Source organism: Acartia tonsa, chromosome 6 (genome assembly GCF_053477335.1).
Source record: "Acartia tonsa isolate MP-2025a chromosome 6, ASM5347733v1, whole genome shotgun sequence".
NCBI lineage: Eukaryota > Metazoa > Arthropoda > Copepoda > Calanoida > Acartiidae > Acartia > Acartia tonsa.
In genome coordinates, this window is record NC_137265.1 from 42964806 (window position 1) to 42981226 (window position 16421).

General features: G+C 33.1%; 1 protein-coding gene across 2 annotated transcripts in view; it reads right to left on the minus strand.

Moving 5' to 3' along the window:
- Positions 1-16421, minus strand: part of LOC145322724 (kelch-like protein 26) — a 40433-nt gene that overhangs the window by 3583 nt on the left and 20429 nt on the right. For both annotated transcript variants that reach the window (XM_080164954.1, XM_080164955.1), the window contains exons 5-17: positions 12524-12672; positions 11828-11885; positions 10227-10331; positions 9834-9886; positions 6787-6871; positions 6072-6137; positions 5685-5773; positions 5363-5448; positions 4920-4965; positions 4578-4677; positions 2642-2724; positions 652-864; positions 38-206 (exon numbers count right to left, since the gene is read on the minus strand). In XM_080164954.1, coding sequence (XP_080021080.1) covers positions 38-206; positions 652-864; positions 2642-2724; positions 4578-4677; positions 4920-4965; positions 5363-5448; positions 5685-5773; positions 6072-6137; positions 6787-6871; positions 9834-9886; positions 10227-10331; positions 11828-11885; positions 12524-12672 — 1302 coding nt within the window. The remainder of the gene's footprint in view (positions 1-37; positions 207-651; positions 865-2641; positions 2725-4577; positions 4678-4919; positions 4966-5362; positions 5449-5684; positions 5774-6071; positions 6138-6786; positions 6872-9833; positions 9887-10226; positions 10332-11827; positions 11886-12523; positions 12673-16421) is intronic.

Sequence of the window (16421 nt, forward strand, 5' to 3'; positions counted from 1 at the left end):
TAAAAGCCCTAGATGCCAATGATTTTCCGACTGTTACCTTATAAACCACCATAGTATGATCAGCTCTGGGTGAGGGCAGGCTGGAAATCTGCTCCCAGCTGCCAAAATCTGGCCGGTACTCCAGCAGACAGGACAGCACAGTATCCTGATCCAGGCCGCCGCTGACGTAGAGCCGGTCCTGCACGCGAGTAGCTGCGTGCTGCGTTCTGAACACACGGATAAAGGGATAGGAAATAGAACAAAACTTAATTTTTAAATCCTCTAAATGTATACCATACTTTTATTTTGAAATATTTGTGATAAAATTTAAAAGAAAAATGAGTAGTTTTTTATCTTATTTCTTTAATTTTGATTATGCTGGAATAGGTATTCCAAATATTCTGTCAATATATGATCTCATGGCATAACATTAAAAAATTCTCCTCTTGGGAATAAATTATCAATTACAATTTTTACCATGTGATCATTATATTGGCATAATTTTATCGTATGAAAGCGAAAAGTATCTAATACCTATAACACTAAAGGAGAGGATCGACTACAATCCCCTCCCCTTCTTTCTTTTTCTCTTAAGTGCCACCTAGTGGCCTCTAGGGGCTTAGCCGCTAGTTTTAAATATTCCAGAAAAAATATTTGTCCGTTTAACCGTGCCTGTTTCCGCCGGGAAGACCGGGCATACGAGTCCACACATCACTGTTGGGATCATACATCTCCACCGTACACTCATCCTCCACGCCGATACCACCGTCTCCCGCCGAGTCCTCGGCACTGCCACCCACGGCATACAACCGGCCACCGCATTCTGTTAGAGTAAACCGGCATCGTTCACGGTTCATGGCAGCCATTGTGGTCCATTTATCAAGCCTAGGAAAAATTCGATAATAAAAACTTCTCAAACTTTATGGTTTGTGCAGTACGTCCATTTGTGTTTGTGTGTAAGTCTCAAAAGATCTCGTAAACGGCTCTACCTACCAAAACAGGCATTCTCGTAAAATAGCAAATTGTGGGATTGATTACTTGTTATTTAACATGAAATTTTAAAACATTTTTTGGGAGGAGGGGGTTGGGGGGGGTATTTATTGCTATACAATTTCCCCTGATATGGCCTAAAAGATAGAATAGATAATTTTCTAAAAGATAGAAACTCAGACAGACATTCTACCTCTACATGTATATGAAATTTCTCAATAATTATTAGATTATAAATCAATGTTCTTCAATTTTAATTTTACCAGTAATATATTATTTCATCTTTTAAGACAAATAATAGTTATTTCTCGCATCGTATTATAAACAGCTTTCCGCGGATATAGACTGTACCATATGTAAGATTAAAACCAGCTTTTTTTAGCCCCGAGGTGCCGATCTGAGAAAAATAATCAAATAATTACTTAGAATGTTTTACTAGGGATAGCAATCTGTCAAATGTTTTGGACCGGATTCGGATTCTTACAAGAATCCGTCCCAAAAAAAGGCGGATTTTCGCGGATTCCGGATTCTTATTTTTGGCGTATTCCGAATTATAGCAATATTTTAAAAGGCTTTTTATTTAAATAAAAAAATTTAAGTGCTACATATGTCCTAATAATTAATGTTCTTGGTGTTCTATATAATTCACTTCCGAGAATCGAACCGGATTAAAAAAGGGGGAGTTGAAATAAAAAAAAACTTACGACGCTAATTTTAGCCTACCAACTAAGAATCCGAGTCCGCTCTTAAAAAACAGATTCCTGATTCGGATTCCAAAATTGTGCGGATCCCGGATTCAGATTGCCAACCCTAGTTGACACATATTTAAAGTTTCTTAAGTTACAGTCTACAGACATCGTAATACAATTTTGTTTGGTCATTATAGAAAGAATTTCTTTCAGTCAAATATTCTTTGTCTAATTTGTTATGAAAATATGCAGATATCTGATAAGTTCTATTTATATTCTAATAAATACTCTATAGATTATTAAAGCTTTTCATAAACAAAATTGCAACATAAAATGTTAAAATTAGATTAAATGATATTAAAATTTATTTTTTAACATAAAATACTTGTTATAAATTACATTTATTTCATTATAATTGAAAGCATTTTAATTTTAAAAAAATAATGTCGACATCTAGCGGCAAAATTTTAAACTAGGTTTAATAAATAAATCAATTAAACTGTACTGTAAAAAAGTGATTTACCTCTAAGCGTGGCTGGGTTATATTAACCGCACCAAGGCTCTGGGATAACAAACTCCACGAATATTAAAAAAAAATCATAATACTAAAACCAGTTTTGTTAAACTAGGGCCGTTTGCCCCTTGGCGTTATCAAGCCAGGTTTAAATATTATATTTTTTTAATTTTATATCCGCGAAAAGCTGCCTATATTAATACGATGCGATAATAGTTATTTCTCGTATCGTATTATAAACGGCTTTCCGCGGATTTAGAATGTACAATTATAAGATTAAAACTAGTTTTTTTAGCCCCGTGGTGCCGAAGGCACCGGCTAAAAAAACTGGATTTAATCTTATGATTGTACATTTCTATATTCGTAGAAAACTGGATATAATACGATGCTAGACATAGTTTTTTCGTATGGATGAGAACCGGTTCCTATCCACCTGATTCGAATAAATACGAGAAAAACTATTATTTACCTGGCACAATATCTGAAACCAAATGGATGAATATTTTCTTCAAGATCTTGATTAAAACATCCTCCAACGACGTACAGCTGATTCTGGAACAAAAAATAATGAGAATAGGCATGCAGAAGGAGGGTTGAGGGGGTTGTTAATCACCCCCCCCCCCCCCCATGGACAATGAAATCCACGGGAGGGTGGAGTAAAATGGTGTATACCACTTTACCCCAAACGAATTGTGAGGGTGTCGGGTATATTTATATTTTACCCCCCTCATGACAAATTTACCCCCCACTTTGAGATGACAGGGGGCGGGAGAGGGCTTGGTTCATATATATTTCATTTTGAAACCTAAAAGTGAATATAATGGGTTTAATTTCTCTTAAGAGGCTTGGTCTCCTCTGGGACCTATAACAAGCTTCTCTGTTTATAAGAACCATGTCATTCATCGGTAATTTAAAATTATCAATAGTTTATAGTTTAGTTCTTTTATTACAATGATCAAGATAGACACATTCTATTATTTTTTATACCCATATTTATGTTATTGTTATACAATTGTCCAAATCTCTGCTAATATGTTGTGCTCAGCGTTTATAGACGTTTTCGTCCTTGTAAATTTTGCTTAAAATAAATTATTGGCAAGTTTCTTATTTTTTCTTACTTTCCCAATATTAACCCCTCCCCCTCTTAATATCCGCACTTCCCCACAATTCTCGCTAATATCCCCTCCACCCTTAGATCTCCCCGCCACTGTATCTCCGTCAACAACAAAAATCACAATTTCAAGATTTTAGTTTTAAAATAATCCGCTAGTCTAGCTAACTTTTAAGTTTATCATATTTTTATTACATAAATTTACACCAAATGTGCCATAATAAATTGAATTCTAAGAATTTGTTTAAATAATAATAAGTTAATAGACTGTTTTAAAAAATATTAATGAATATTATTAAGAACAATTTATAAATATTTTCAAATTTTATTATAAATTCTAAAATATGCTAACCGTTATTGGTAAAATATCATAAAAAGTTGTTTAACTTCTATTGAGGGACTTGCTATCCTTATTTATTATAAGAATCTACACAACACGCGGCCTGGGTTACATGAGTAAATTAAAACCTATAAGGGATGATCAAATGTGGAAGGATGGCTATCTAAATTTAAAGCGGAAGTGGGACGCCCTTTAGTGCCTTGATGTGCGTACCTACCACCAATGCCTTCTGTTAGATGATTGCATTGCAGTTTAAATAAAGATCTAGTGTATCAACACTTTAAGAAGATTTCATTTTAACAACATTACCCCTTCTACATTTTAGTATTTTGAATCATGTGTATTTTATTACTTGGGTCTAAATATGTTTAATACTAGTGACTGCGCCCCTAGCATCTAGAAGGCTCTCTTTCTAAGTGATATGGAAGGGCAGAAAAATATTCTGAAACTATACCCAGACTTTTGGTATTATCCTCTTAGAATTTTTTTTTTCAATATTGAAAATTTGAGTACCACCCCCCCCCCCCCCCCCCCGACAGCGAACTATGAACTCTGGCCGCAGCGCTCGGCTCCCTGGCCTGCCTAACCGCCGCGCTCGGCCCCCTTGCCTGCCTAGCCGCAGCGCTTGGCCCTCTTGCCTGCCTAGCAAAAAAATTTCTAAGAGGATAACGCCAGACTTTTTATAAAAATAAATAGCCTAAAACCATCCTGGGACTTATAATAAGTTTTACAATAAGTGCCATATCGGTTCAGTGGTTAGCGAGATCCCGCTACAGAAAAAAAACAAGCTTACTTCTTTTTATAATAGCATAGATGTAATGTTGCTAAAATAGAATCTTATTGATTTTTTACTTTGCCCATCAGGGACGTTCAAGGGGGGGGGGGGCGGTTTGGGAAGGGGGTAATTGCCCCCCTATATAAAAAAAAAGCTTGGACGTCTTTGTTGCCCATTACCTGTAGGACGGCACAGCCAAAGTTGCAGCACTCCACGTGGGGCACTCGGGTCAGGGGGGACCAACTACCCTCCAATCCATCTTCACTACAGTGGAGATAGCTGAAATAATCAGATTATTTAAAGAGTTGCAATATTTTTTATCACCCAACCTCTTTCCAAGCTACTTTATTATCTAGAAACCTATATATCTGATACTCCTACTAAATTTATATATTCATTTCTCCTTAAGTTCTATTTTATATAACTGACGGCCATGCACTTAGAGGCCTCTAAAACACTTGAGGTTTGGGATTTGTTTGAGAACCATATTGGTTCAGCGGTTAGCAAGATCCTCAAATTACCTGATTTGGTTAGTTAGTCCAGAGGCATCAAATCCACCAACTTTCACTAAAATAATAATATAAAACTAATAATTAAAATGTCCTTTAAAAGCATCCTGTAATAAACAATTTTGTCACAAATTTACTTACAATTATGTTTAGACTTATTTAAATTTCACATATCTGTTCTGTGACACTTACATACAAGTGTTTGTGATCATTTGTCCTACAGTTTCAGAGCTTTGCTTTTATGGATGTTGTCATCTTTGTTTTGCCATTGTTTGTAGAGAGAAATTTCATTAAAAAGATAGAAATAATGGATATATTATTATTTGGATGTTGCACCAGATTTTTATGTACTCTGGAAAAGTACACGAAAATGATGATTCCCTTCTTTACCCCATCTCTTTCTCTCCTACTGGATACACAAACTGACCAATGAATGAGGTCCAAATTAACATTACCTAATGCCATTTTCATTCCCCTGGAATTGAGAATCTTGAAAGTATCACTTTGTCTCACAGGGCTCAGCCTCTCCAATGTTCGCAACCTTCAAAATAGTATGTTTCATAAGATCTGGAAAACAGCAATGTGCAATAATCATGCTTTTTTAGCCCGTATGTTACTATTTTTGTATTACATAGATAAAACTGTCTACCTATGCTTTTTGTAGTTTGCCTGTGTATTTGGTGCTGTAGAGTCTGTTCTATATATCTATGAGTTTGACCATTTTTATATCTATCTATCTTTCTAAAATTTATCTAGCTGCCTATCTATTGTATTTACCTGTCCCTGATAGTTCTGAGTCCTGGTCTGTCGACCACGCTGGCAATTTCTCTACCTGGAACCTCTGCCAGCCGTACTCCAGCTACAACCTGGATAAAAAAAGCAGTTATTTATTTTTCATTATACTTAACCAATCCAGGGGCCCAAACCCTTTGGTTCCTTTACATGCTGGTCGTTACTTTCCTTCAAGTGGTCAGTTGAGCATTGATAACCCCATCCCCCTTATCCCAAATGAAGTGGTAGTTTTTTTTCATATGCCTAATCCATATGTCCTAATCCTGCGCGGCTACCCAGTTATGAACATAACCTAACCTAACCTGTCCTAAAGAAATAAACAAACAAAAGAAAGGGCTATCAAGAGTAGCTATGTTACAATCATAACTCAACCTGTTCAACATATTGAAGGCGGTTAGGTAGATCTCCCTCTAGCCAATCTGCTGCTATACTCAAAATCTAAAATAAAGTTTAATATATTTATGTACATCTCTGTAAAAGCACCACAATTAGTGGTTGAAACATTTGGACACTCAACTTAATGAACCAATCAATAAAAAATCATTAAAAGTTCAAAAAGTTGTTAAGCCAATAAAATGTTGGGGACTAGTGTAATAAACACAGCCCAATGTTCCCTCCACCCCTGGTACTTAGTCATTTGTTATTATGTTTTTTTTAAGATTATGAAACACTATGCAGATGTGAACATAAAATTATGGTGCAACATCCAAGTAATAATATAAAAATTGCAAAAACATACCTTGATTGAAATGGGGTTATTAGATTTAAAATACAGGTTAAAAGTATAGGAATCATGAGGGATAAGACAATGGATGATATATTGATGTACATCTCTAATGATAAATAAAAAATACCCCTCCTGTAGAATTCAAATTATCGGGGGAAAGTTTAAACACTGCTAGTCTGAAAGAACCAATTAATAAGGGTTTACTACGCTAACGAATAAGGGAACTTTGTTTACTAGTACAATTTACAGTATAGTGTTCCCCCCCCCCCCCCTGTAAAATATGGTTTTAGATAAACAATAAAGTAAAATAAAACAAAAAGCAACACTTGAAAAGTAGCATCGCTACTGTACAATAGTTACCTGTCCTTCTGTCGAGTCGACAGGGAAGTTTGAGTGGAGCAGATTTAAAAATTGGGGGAAGGCCAACCTCTGCAACTCACAGCCACTAAAAAATAAATAAATTAACAAGGATGATCCAACATCCTGTAGTAGCTAAGTAGCTGTCTACAGTGCCCTAGCAAAATTGGGATAGATGTCACTGCTTTTAGCCTACCTATTTTAGTAACGTCAGGAAATACCCTATACCCCATCTCTTTTCTTTGGGGTTTCTTTCCCCCTTTCCTTGCTCTTTCCCTCTACTGTGACGTCAAAAGAATAGGATGGCTAAAAGCTGTGACATCTATCCCCATTTTCTTAAGGCACTAAACACAGCTACAAGATTAAATTTATTGTAAAAAAATCACTAAACCTTTTAAATGTGTTTTCATATGTTTTCATGCATATATATTTTTTAGCATGACAGACCGACCGACACAACAAGTGAATTGTATACTGTATGCTCATTGGTAGCGAGAATCTTCACAAATATTTCAGCCGTCTATCTTGAATAACAACCGAGAAACCCACATTTCCTTTATAGCATCACTGACATACAAAGGTGCTCTGCAGACCTTAGCTTTCTAAACTCTGCATGCAAGTTTGACTGTTATGGATATAGATTATAGAATTAGAATTATAGAATAACTTTACCATAAAAAACTCCTTAGATGTTATAAAGATTTCAAGTTTAGTCAAACTGTCAAGTAGTAGTTAAATATTAAAGCACATGTACCTAGTTCTAAACATAGAATACATACTTTATAGAACAATATGCAGGTAGAAAGAGTACTTTTGGAGCAATTGAAACTACACTACAGCCAAGACATAGAGTAGTATTATATCGCATTGTACATATTATAGACAAATTTACGCGAATAATAAAATGATAAGATTAAAACCAGTTTTGTTAGACCGAGGGGTCGAAGACTAGGGCTAACAAAACCAGTATTAATTTTATGATTTTTATTTTAATATTTGTGGAAAATTGTTAATTATACGATTTAATACATTATTTTTCAGAAAGGTTAAGAGCCGGTTCTAATTCAGTGGCTATTAATCGGTTTCGAAGCCATACTTTTATTATACCACAAATATTGAAAGGTAGGTTGCCAGGTAGACATTATATATTAAATCTCATGTACCTAATTCCAAACATATAATAATAAACAAAGATTTACAAGGATGACAACATCCATAAGTAGCGAAGCACAAAAAAATCATGGATGGGAATACGTGCATAAAGAATACACGAATAAAAATCAGAAAACCTTTCTCACATATTTTTAATATTTATATTTTGTAGCATTACTGACAGACCGACTGACAAAGTAAATTACATACTTGAGGCTGATTGGTATAGGAAATCTTTTTAAAAATCAGCCCTCTATCTTAAATAACAACTGAGAAAATCACATATCCCCATCAGCGTTACGGACTGACAAAGTAATTTTTCATGGGCGATTTCCTTTAGAAGGGTGGAGTCAACTTCCTTAAAAATACTTTTAGACCTAAATGAACCTTAAAGAAGTTTTACTGTGAAGGAATCCATATCGGTCCAGTGGTAAGCGAGATCCTAACCTTCAAAAGACAAACAAACACCCATTTACTTATATATAATGATGATTCTAATATAATATTTAATCTATGTTATTTTAAAGGATACTTGTGCAGAATATTAATGAAAATTTTATGCAATTTAATGGATATACTGAAAATTTACAATTTTATACTGTTCCGTGTGTAAAATAATTCCACATAAAAATTCTCCTTTGAATAAAAAAAGATAAATTTGGGGGTATCACCGACCAGTTTTTGGCAAAGCTCTAATAAGATAGGGGTGAAGCCACTAGTAGTGTTAAAAAGTATATCTAACTATTTTTTATATATTTTAGTATATTTCAGTAAAGTTTCTATGAGAATATCGCAAATGATGGCCAATTTTTTATGTTATTACAGTGTTCAGATGGAAATACCCTGAAAAGTATATTTACCAACTTGTTGGCGAGGTTGTGACAAGGACGCCCAAGATTTTTTATTTTGAAGTGGCTAAAAAAAGGGTTTCAAAGGTTTGAGAGGGGTAATCACATATTTTTTTGAGGGGTTTCAAGATTTGAGGTGCATATACACTCTTTTAACCCTACCATTGGACGTCACTGTGTTGTGAGTTCGAGTCTTAGATCAAAAGTAACTGCGTCATACCTAAAGACATTAAATTCTGTTGCTTGGTTAGACGCGTGGCAATAATAGTAAGGATAGGTAGAAATTGACTTTTAATTATAACAACTCCAAGTATGACAAATTTATAAAAATAGACAAACAAACATTGCCAAATATGGAGTGAACCCCTTTTATTTTGAAGTTACATAATACTGTGTAACAATCTAACAATCTTTATCTTCAAAATTTAAAATAGACGGACTCTATAGTAATAATCATAAAGAGTTAGTACACGAACCCAAGCTTAGATTTTTAACCTTTTTAAAAGTCTTTATATTAGACCTTTTGTAATATTTGGTCTTTTGTAATTTAGGTCTTTTGTAATTAGGTCTTTGGGAAGCAACGTTTAGGTTTTCTTAAGTCTTTTTAGCCCAATTCACAAAAGACAAAGGTCGACCTCAAGAAATTTTAGGTCCACTTATAGAAGCTTCAGGTTGACCGATTTTATAAAGGTATTTGTGGGTTGTACTTGTTTAGGTTGACCTACAGAAAAAATCGGTCGACCTTTAAAAGTTATTTGTGAACTGGGCATTTATCATTTTGTAACCTTTGAAAATGAAACCTAAGCATCAAGCTATGCATATACTTTTGGTGAAGTCTTATTTATGCTCAAACTTCAATTTCTTAATAGATATTGCACTGCTATTCTTCTATTGTTTTTGTATGTTATAATTTTGGATTTTCTTCATTTAAATGTGAGCAAGTAATGTAAACAAGGATGACAACTTTCATGAGTAGCGAGCACAAAAAATCATTCATGGACGGAAACCCAAAATATAGAGACGCTTCTGTTTTAAAAATCATTTACTTACCCTTTGAAGTTTGAAAGATTTTCTGAGATGTATCGCATACAATTTTCACGAACCTGAATAAAAAGTTGTAAAGATCAAATATTCGGGTAAATACAATAAGGGAACATTGGGATGTTGTTTATTAAACTAGTCCCCAAAGTTTTATAATATTTCTATAAAAATTGCAGAATTAACTAGGGGTCTTTTTGTATACTTAACCCCTGCAAGTGGCCCTGATCCTGCGGGGCTAACAGTACCATGTACCTAATAAAATCTAACCTAACCTGTCCCAAAGAAAAGAAAAAAACACATGAAAACTATTTCCCTTCTTATTCTTAACTGATCCTAAAATAAGGTCTAATCTAGGTCTAGGCTCGTTGAGGGAAACCACCAAAAAAAAAGTGTGTGCTATACCTTCTGAAGAGAATAAGTTTCTGCCAGGTTCCAGATGTCCAGGACTGTGTCCAGGTCGATGTTGTCCACCAGGTATTCACCACAGGTGCGCATCACTCGTTCCATCTACATATAATATATAGGTTTCTAGTAGTAATATCAAGGATCTAAGGGATAAGACAATGAACGATAATCTTATGTTCATCCTTAATTATGATGGAAAAATAAAACATTCTGTGAATTATTATAGATAAAATATATTAACACTTCTCTTTTCTTATCCCTGGATCCCTGACTTCTGCATCCATCAAGGTTTAGATAGTGTTAATGGATGTAGAATATACGTGGATATATTGACAGGAAAAATTTGTCGTAAATTTATCTTGCTATTATGGACCTAATTTATTTTTCAGTTCGTTCATCTAGTAAGAGGGATGGGGTAAAGGGGATGGAGGGAGGAGATTGTAATTTTAGCCAGCTACAAGTTTCACTTTATCTGGTGTAAGATCCATGTAATAATAAATCCATTATAGTGTTAGATCAAGGTTAAGTAAACAAATAAATTTATAAAAGATATACACTCAAGTTATTAACATTAGAGGTGTATTCATGCTATATAGTAAAAAAGTAAAAATACTTAGTAAAGAAATTAATTCATGAAGTGAGGGCGTACAATCTTAATACGGAAAATTTTAATGTAAGGAGAAAGTACCCTTATACAGTGTGTTTTTTTTATGAGAACTTTTTTGAAAGCAATTTACCCCACTTATATATATCAGAATTTAATGATTAATGGCTTATTTTCTTCGTTTTTTAAGACAATTAATAGAACAACAAAATAATATTTCAGTTTTTATTTAAAAAGTACAGTAAAATCAAAAATTCAAAACTTAGGTGTCATCATCTAAAAATGGTTTTAGCGCATTTTTCTTATGCTCAAATATTCAACCTTTTGCAAGAATGGCTGCTAAACACTTTAAAGTTAAGATATAGAGCTAAAAATGTATACATGTACTAGAACATATCAAAGTTTGAAGGTCATATCTCAACCAGGGAGGGAGTACTACAGAAAATCCAATTTTTTTCTTGCAAAGGGTAGAAGATCTAGGCATAAGAAAAATGCGCTAAAACCATTTTTAGATGTTAACACCTACGTTTTGAATTTTAGATTTTACTGCACTTTTAAAATAAAAACTGATATATTTTTTGGTGTTCTTTTAATTGCATTAAAACATGAAGAAAATAAGCCATTAATCATTAAATTCTGATAACTATAAGTGGGGTAGAAATGGTTTCAAAAAAGTTCTCATAAAAAATAAAAAAAACTGTATAGTTGACGGGGTAAACTTCACAATTATGGCGAATACATGTTTAGATAGGGCGTGATTTAAAATATAAAAAGACATTAAGTTAATAATGATAATTGTAGTAGATTTATATCTCTATTCTAATACGTGTATTGATTGGGCGTGATTGAAAATAAAATATCAATGATTCAGCTAGGATACAAAACAAACTGACGTACTACATTATTTAGGGAGGCAGAGGATAATGGCTGATCAATCAATATTCTAAGAACTTTCAAACAAAGACCTTACAATGAAAAGAAAACCAAATTAAACCTGAAGTTGTGCGGCGCAATCCAAAACCTCTTCAATATTCTCATTTGTAAGCTCCAACCTAGAAAAATAAGTTTTTTGAGTGTCCATTGAAATACTTAAAACGGCTGAATTTTGCAAATTAAGCAATATTTCTACAAACTAGAGCTCAGTGCGGCCCTAACGGTATATGTGGTATTTTCTACTATTAACACAAGCCGCACAATTTGTGTTTTTAAAAAGTGAGCATTATTTGCACACCCTTTACATCAACCATTCAATTTGCTTGTCCATGTCAATCTATCTTTCCAATATGATTGTTCATTATAAATCTATCTATCTACAAACGCTTGTATCTATAACTTTGCCTGTGAAACTTTCTATTCATGGATGTATATATACATACATTTGTCTATCCAGTGTCAATCTGTACAACCCATCTTTTTACATATCAATACATTTGTCTGTCTATCTATCCATTGATCTATATGCCAATCTATTTGTATATTTATCTATCTATATGTTTGTCTCTTTTTCCATTTATTTATCTGCATTTATATTGGTCAGTATCTATCTATTTGTCTGTCTATCTATCAATTTATAGGTATTATCAATTACATTTATTACACAGCCATTTGTCAATTATGTCCTCCAGACTCTTAGCGGTCACCCCACACAGAGATATCTCTTCCTCCCTGCTATTCATCTATCTAATTATACCTGGAGGTGTATATGAAGTCAATGATGGCCTCCAGACCCTTGGCGGTCACTCCACGCAGAGATATCTCCTCCTCCCTGCTTTCTTTGAGTCCTGATGAAAACATAGCTCTGAAGTACAGGCTACAGCTGGCCAAAACAACTCGATGCACCTAAAAAAAAAAAATAGGTCAATTGTCTATTAAATTATTTTAGCAGGGGTCTTCGAAAGCAAATTTGTTTCGTTTTAACATTGTCCGTTTTTCAATCTATGTTTGTTTGTGCTTCGCTACTTTTGGATGTTTTTATTCTTATTCTTTACTTTTATAGGGTAAATATTTCTCTTTAATGGCAGGATCCAATCCCAAAATCAAATATGGCGCATTTGGTAAAAAGAATTGTGTTAGTTGCATTTGGGCGGTAAAAAACTTTTAACTGAACATGTTTGAAATAAATAACTAACTTTGCCAAGAAAGTATTAAAAAATTCATTAAATTCATGCATACATGAAATAATAAAATGTGATAAGTTGAAAAAGGTTTATTTGGCCTTTCTCACAACCTGGCTGAGAAAATAAGACTTGATTAGGGATAAAGGGATAGGTCAATGGAGCTCAAATTATGATAAACAAAAATATCCATCATTTTTCCTTGATACTAATCATTTTTAAGCTAACAGAGGCATGAGTTTAATTTTAAAAAATTGGTAAAGATTTATTTATAGTCAATAGACCTCTCATCGTCTCTCAGTGGCGAATGAAAAGATTAGGAAAGCTTTTTAGCCTGACGAATATATAATCATTATTTGGACAAAATTTATTGTCTAATGTAAATGTGCAATAATATTATGATGTATGTTGTTCAACAATTATTTTATTTTGCTGCTATTCAATATTTTTTAAATTTGCAAAAGCTAACTAAACAATTGTGGTAAATCAAAAATACAAAAACCACCAAAAATATAAATCATAGATCTAAAGCAGAAATTAAAACATTTGAAGTATAACTGTAGCATTAAATAAATGTGGTTTCAATTATTTTATGCATATTAGTTTAAATTTAAGTAGCGAAGCTACTCTATCACTATAATGGGTGGCCTTTTTCTATTGAGAGGGGTGTCATAAAACACTGAAAAAATGGATTGAAGCCGTCAAAGAAAGCGTTTTTGATAGGCAAATTAAGAAAATTAAATTTACAATGGTTGCTTCCCCATGTGAGGGTTGGGGTAACCCTCGACACTCAATATTTGATTCAAAAGGAGGAAGTCCCAACCCCCCACAACAAAAAAATATTTCAAAATATATATGCACAGTAGATAAATTCCCTAAAAAGCAGAGCCCAATAAATAATATTAAAATGTACATATTTTTTTCTGAATATTGTCATCCTTGTAATTGGCGTAACTACAATATAACTATTGACTGTCCTTCTATCCGTTTATCACTATCTGTCTATGGTGATGCTGGCTTGTTATTGCTGCGCCACACATGGTTCTAATTGGCGTTGTTATTATTTTACACAAGGAAGGAAGTCCTCTCCTCAAAATTAAAGTAATCTTTTTCGGTGTTTATTCATTTCTACAAAAAAAGATAAAAAAAAATCTCTTGTCTATTACTAAAATAATACATAAAAGGTATTGAGATTTTGACAGGCTTCGAACCTTTAATGTGTTTTTATTCTGTCTGTAGTTTCATATTGCGAATGCGATAACTACGAAACCGTTTAAGTTTTTCATTTAAGGGAAGCTTGCCATAGGTCCCGGGAAGGTTTTTAGAAAACTTAGTTTTAGGTTTGTAAGATCTCGTAATTTTATTTATTGTCATAAAGTCGCCATAACCCATGATTGGCCAGTCCTTAAAATTGTATATAAAAAATTGTATTGTAGATTTTATTAAATGCCACATTGTCGACACAACTAGTTATGTCAACAAATACTTCCAGGAACAACAGGGATCTTAAGGAATAAAACAATGAACGCATTTACATCCCAAATGATGATAAACAAAAGCATTCCTTTCTTTAGATTAAATTATTTAGTAAAAAGTTTGGACACTTCTAGTTTGAAACAAGATACCCAAAGTTTTGAAGTCAATAAATACTTGAAGCTTTGAGTACTATTGTAATTTACACTCCAATGTCCCCTCCCTCCCTGGGGATATTAATTACAGTTGTGACAGGAAATATTTGCAACAAAAGCTTTGTATGCCGAGGTTTATTGATTTTAATTGCCAGATATTTAAATATTAACATTTGACATCCACGGATTTAAGTATTTTCTTTGGTGAAAAAAATCAGCCGTATATTTAGAATAACAGCCGAGTAAATCAAATTTTTCTAATTTAAATAAAATGACAGTCAGAGTATTACCGACAGACTTAAGGAACAAGTAATAGTTATTTATCGATCCGAATCATAGACAGCTCTCTGTGGATATTAAAATGAAATTATGAGAAGAAAGCCAGTTTATACTCTCCAAGTAATCTTTGTAAATGCCTTGGTGTGGCGTTAGGCTATTTTCTTAATCTTCCTGGCCTTCCCATAGAGGCAAGGGGCGAAGCAATATGTAATATCAGTATTACATTTTATATTCTTAGAAGTTGATTAACAGCATTTAGATTCGTTTAAATTCATAATGCAATATAATAAAACGTTTAATTTTTCCAAAAAAATATTTATCTAATATCGTATTCAGTGGGAACAATGGGGTATTTGTCAGGAATCTTACGGAATAAGACAAATTTAATGTTCCAATGCGAATAAAAAATAACCAAAATTATTCGGCTTTAACATAAAATTAATGGTTGAAAAGTTTTAACACTGTAAGATTTAATTAAAGTACCCAAAGTTTTTAAGATAACGAAAGAGAGAAGGAATCTATAAAATTTTGGGTACCAATTTCAGTCCAATATTCTCTTCCTCCCTGTAGATTTGAAGAATCACTTTTGTCGAAAGTGGGGCCATCGTTTAACCCTTCCCTTTGTTATTTTATCAACCTGTGGGGTTCCAGAACCTTACTTAACCATTTCTAATTTCTTATAGATATTAAATTAATAATAATTATAACATAACAATTTTATTATTGCCACATAATAATAATAGAATAATAATAATACAAGGAACACTTTAATTTTGTCGAAATAAACATTACATTTTTTTTCAGGGCTTATGCTTTCAAAAAATAATATTTGATACGAGGGGGGGGGGGGGGGGGGTTGCACACTAAAAGATTACTCAGATGTTTTTACAAATGATGAGAATATTTCACGCAATAAAAATAAAAATTCTACTATTTAAAAGAACTTTATTATTAGAAGTTCAGCTTCTCTATAACAAGCTAAATTAAACATTTGTTAAGCTTTTTTTTTAACAATTTCAAAACTTATTAATCTTTATTTTGGTGCTTCGCTCCTTATGGACGTTGTCATCAATGCTATACATATAATCAAACCGTTTCATTTTGAAGAATTAAAGATTAGATTGTTTTTTTTAAAATGGCAATTTATTAGGGACGGGGGAAAGAACATTGGATAATAGTTTATGTTTCTCCTCATTAGTTTGACATAAAAACTTTGGATACTTTTAACAAATTTTGGTTGGGTTAAAAACAATTAATGTTTCACCTAAATCTTAATTTAAAGAAGTGTTAATTTTGTTAATCCTAATTGGGGAATACATCAATCGTTCCTTGTCTTATCCCTTAAGATCCCTGCAATTTGATTTTCTTTGTGATTATTATGTTATGACCTATGACTTTATCAATCAATTCTATAAAGGACATTTAATTTACGGTTAAAGGGAATCTACATTAAGTCAATTTATGTGTAAATTTAGAAGATTTTCCTAAAAGTTCATAGTGGAGCAGAGCTCCTCCCCCCCCCCTCCCCAATTTATTTTTAAAAGATACATGATCAAGGAGGATAGTT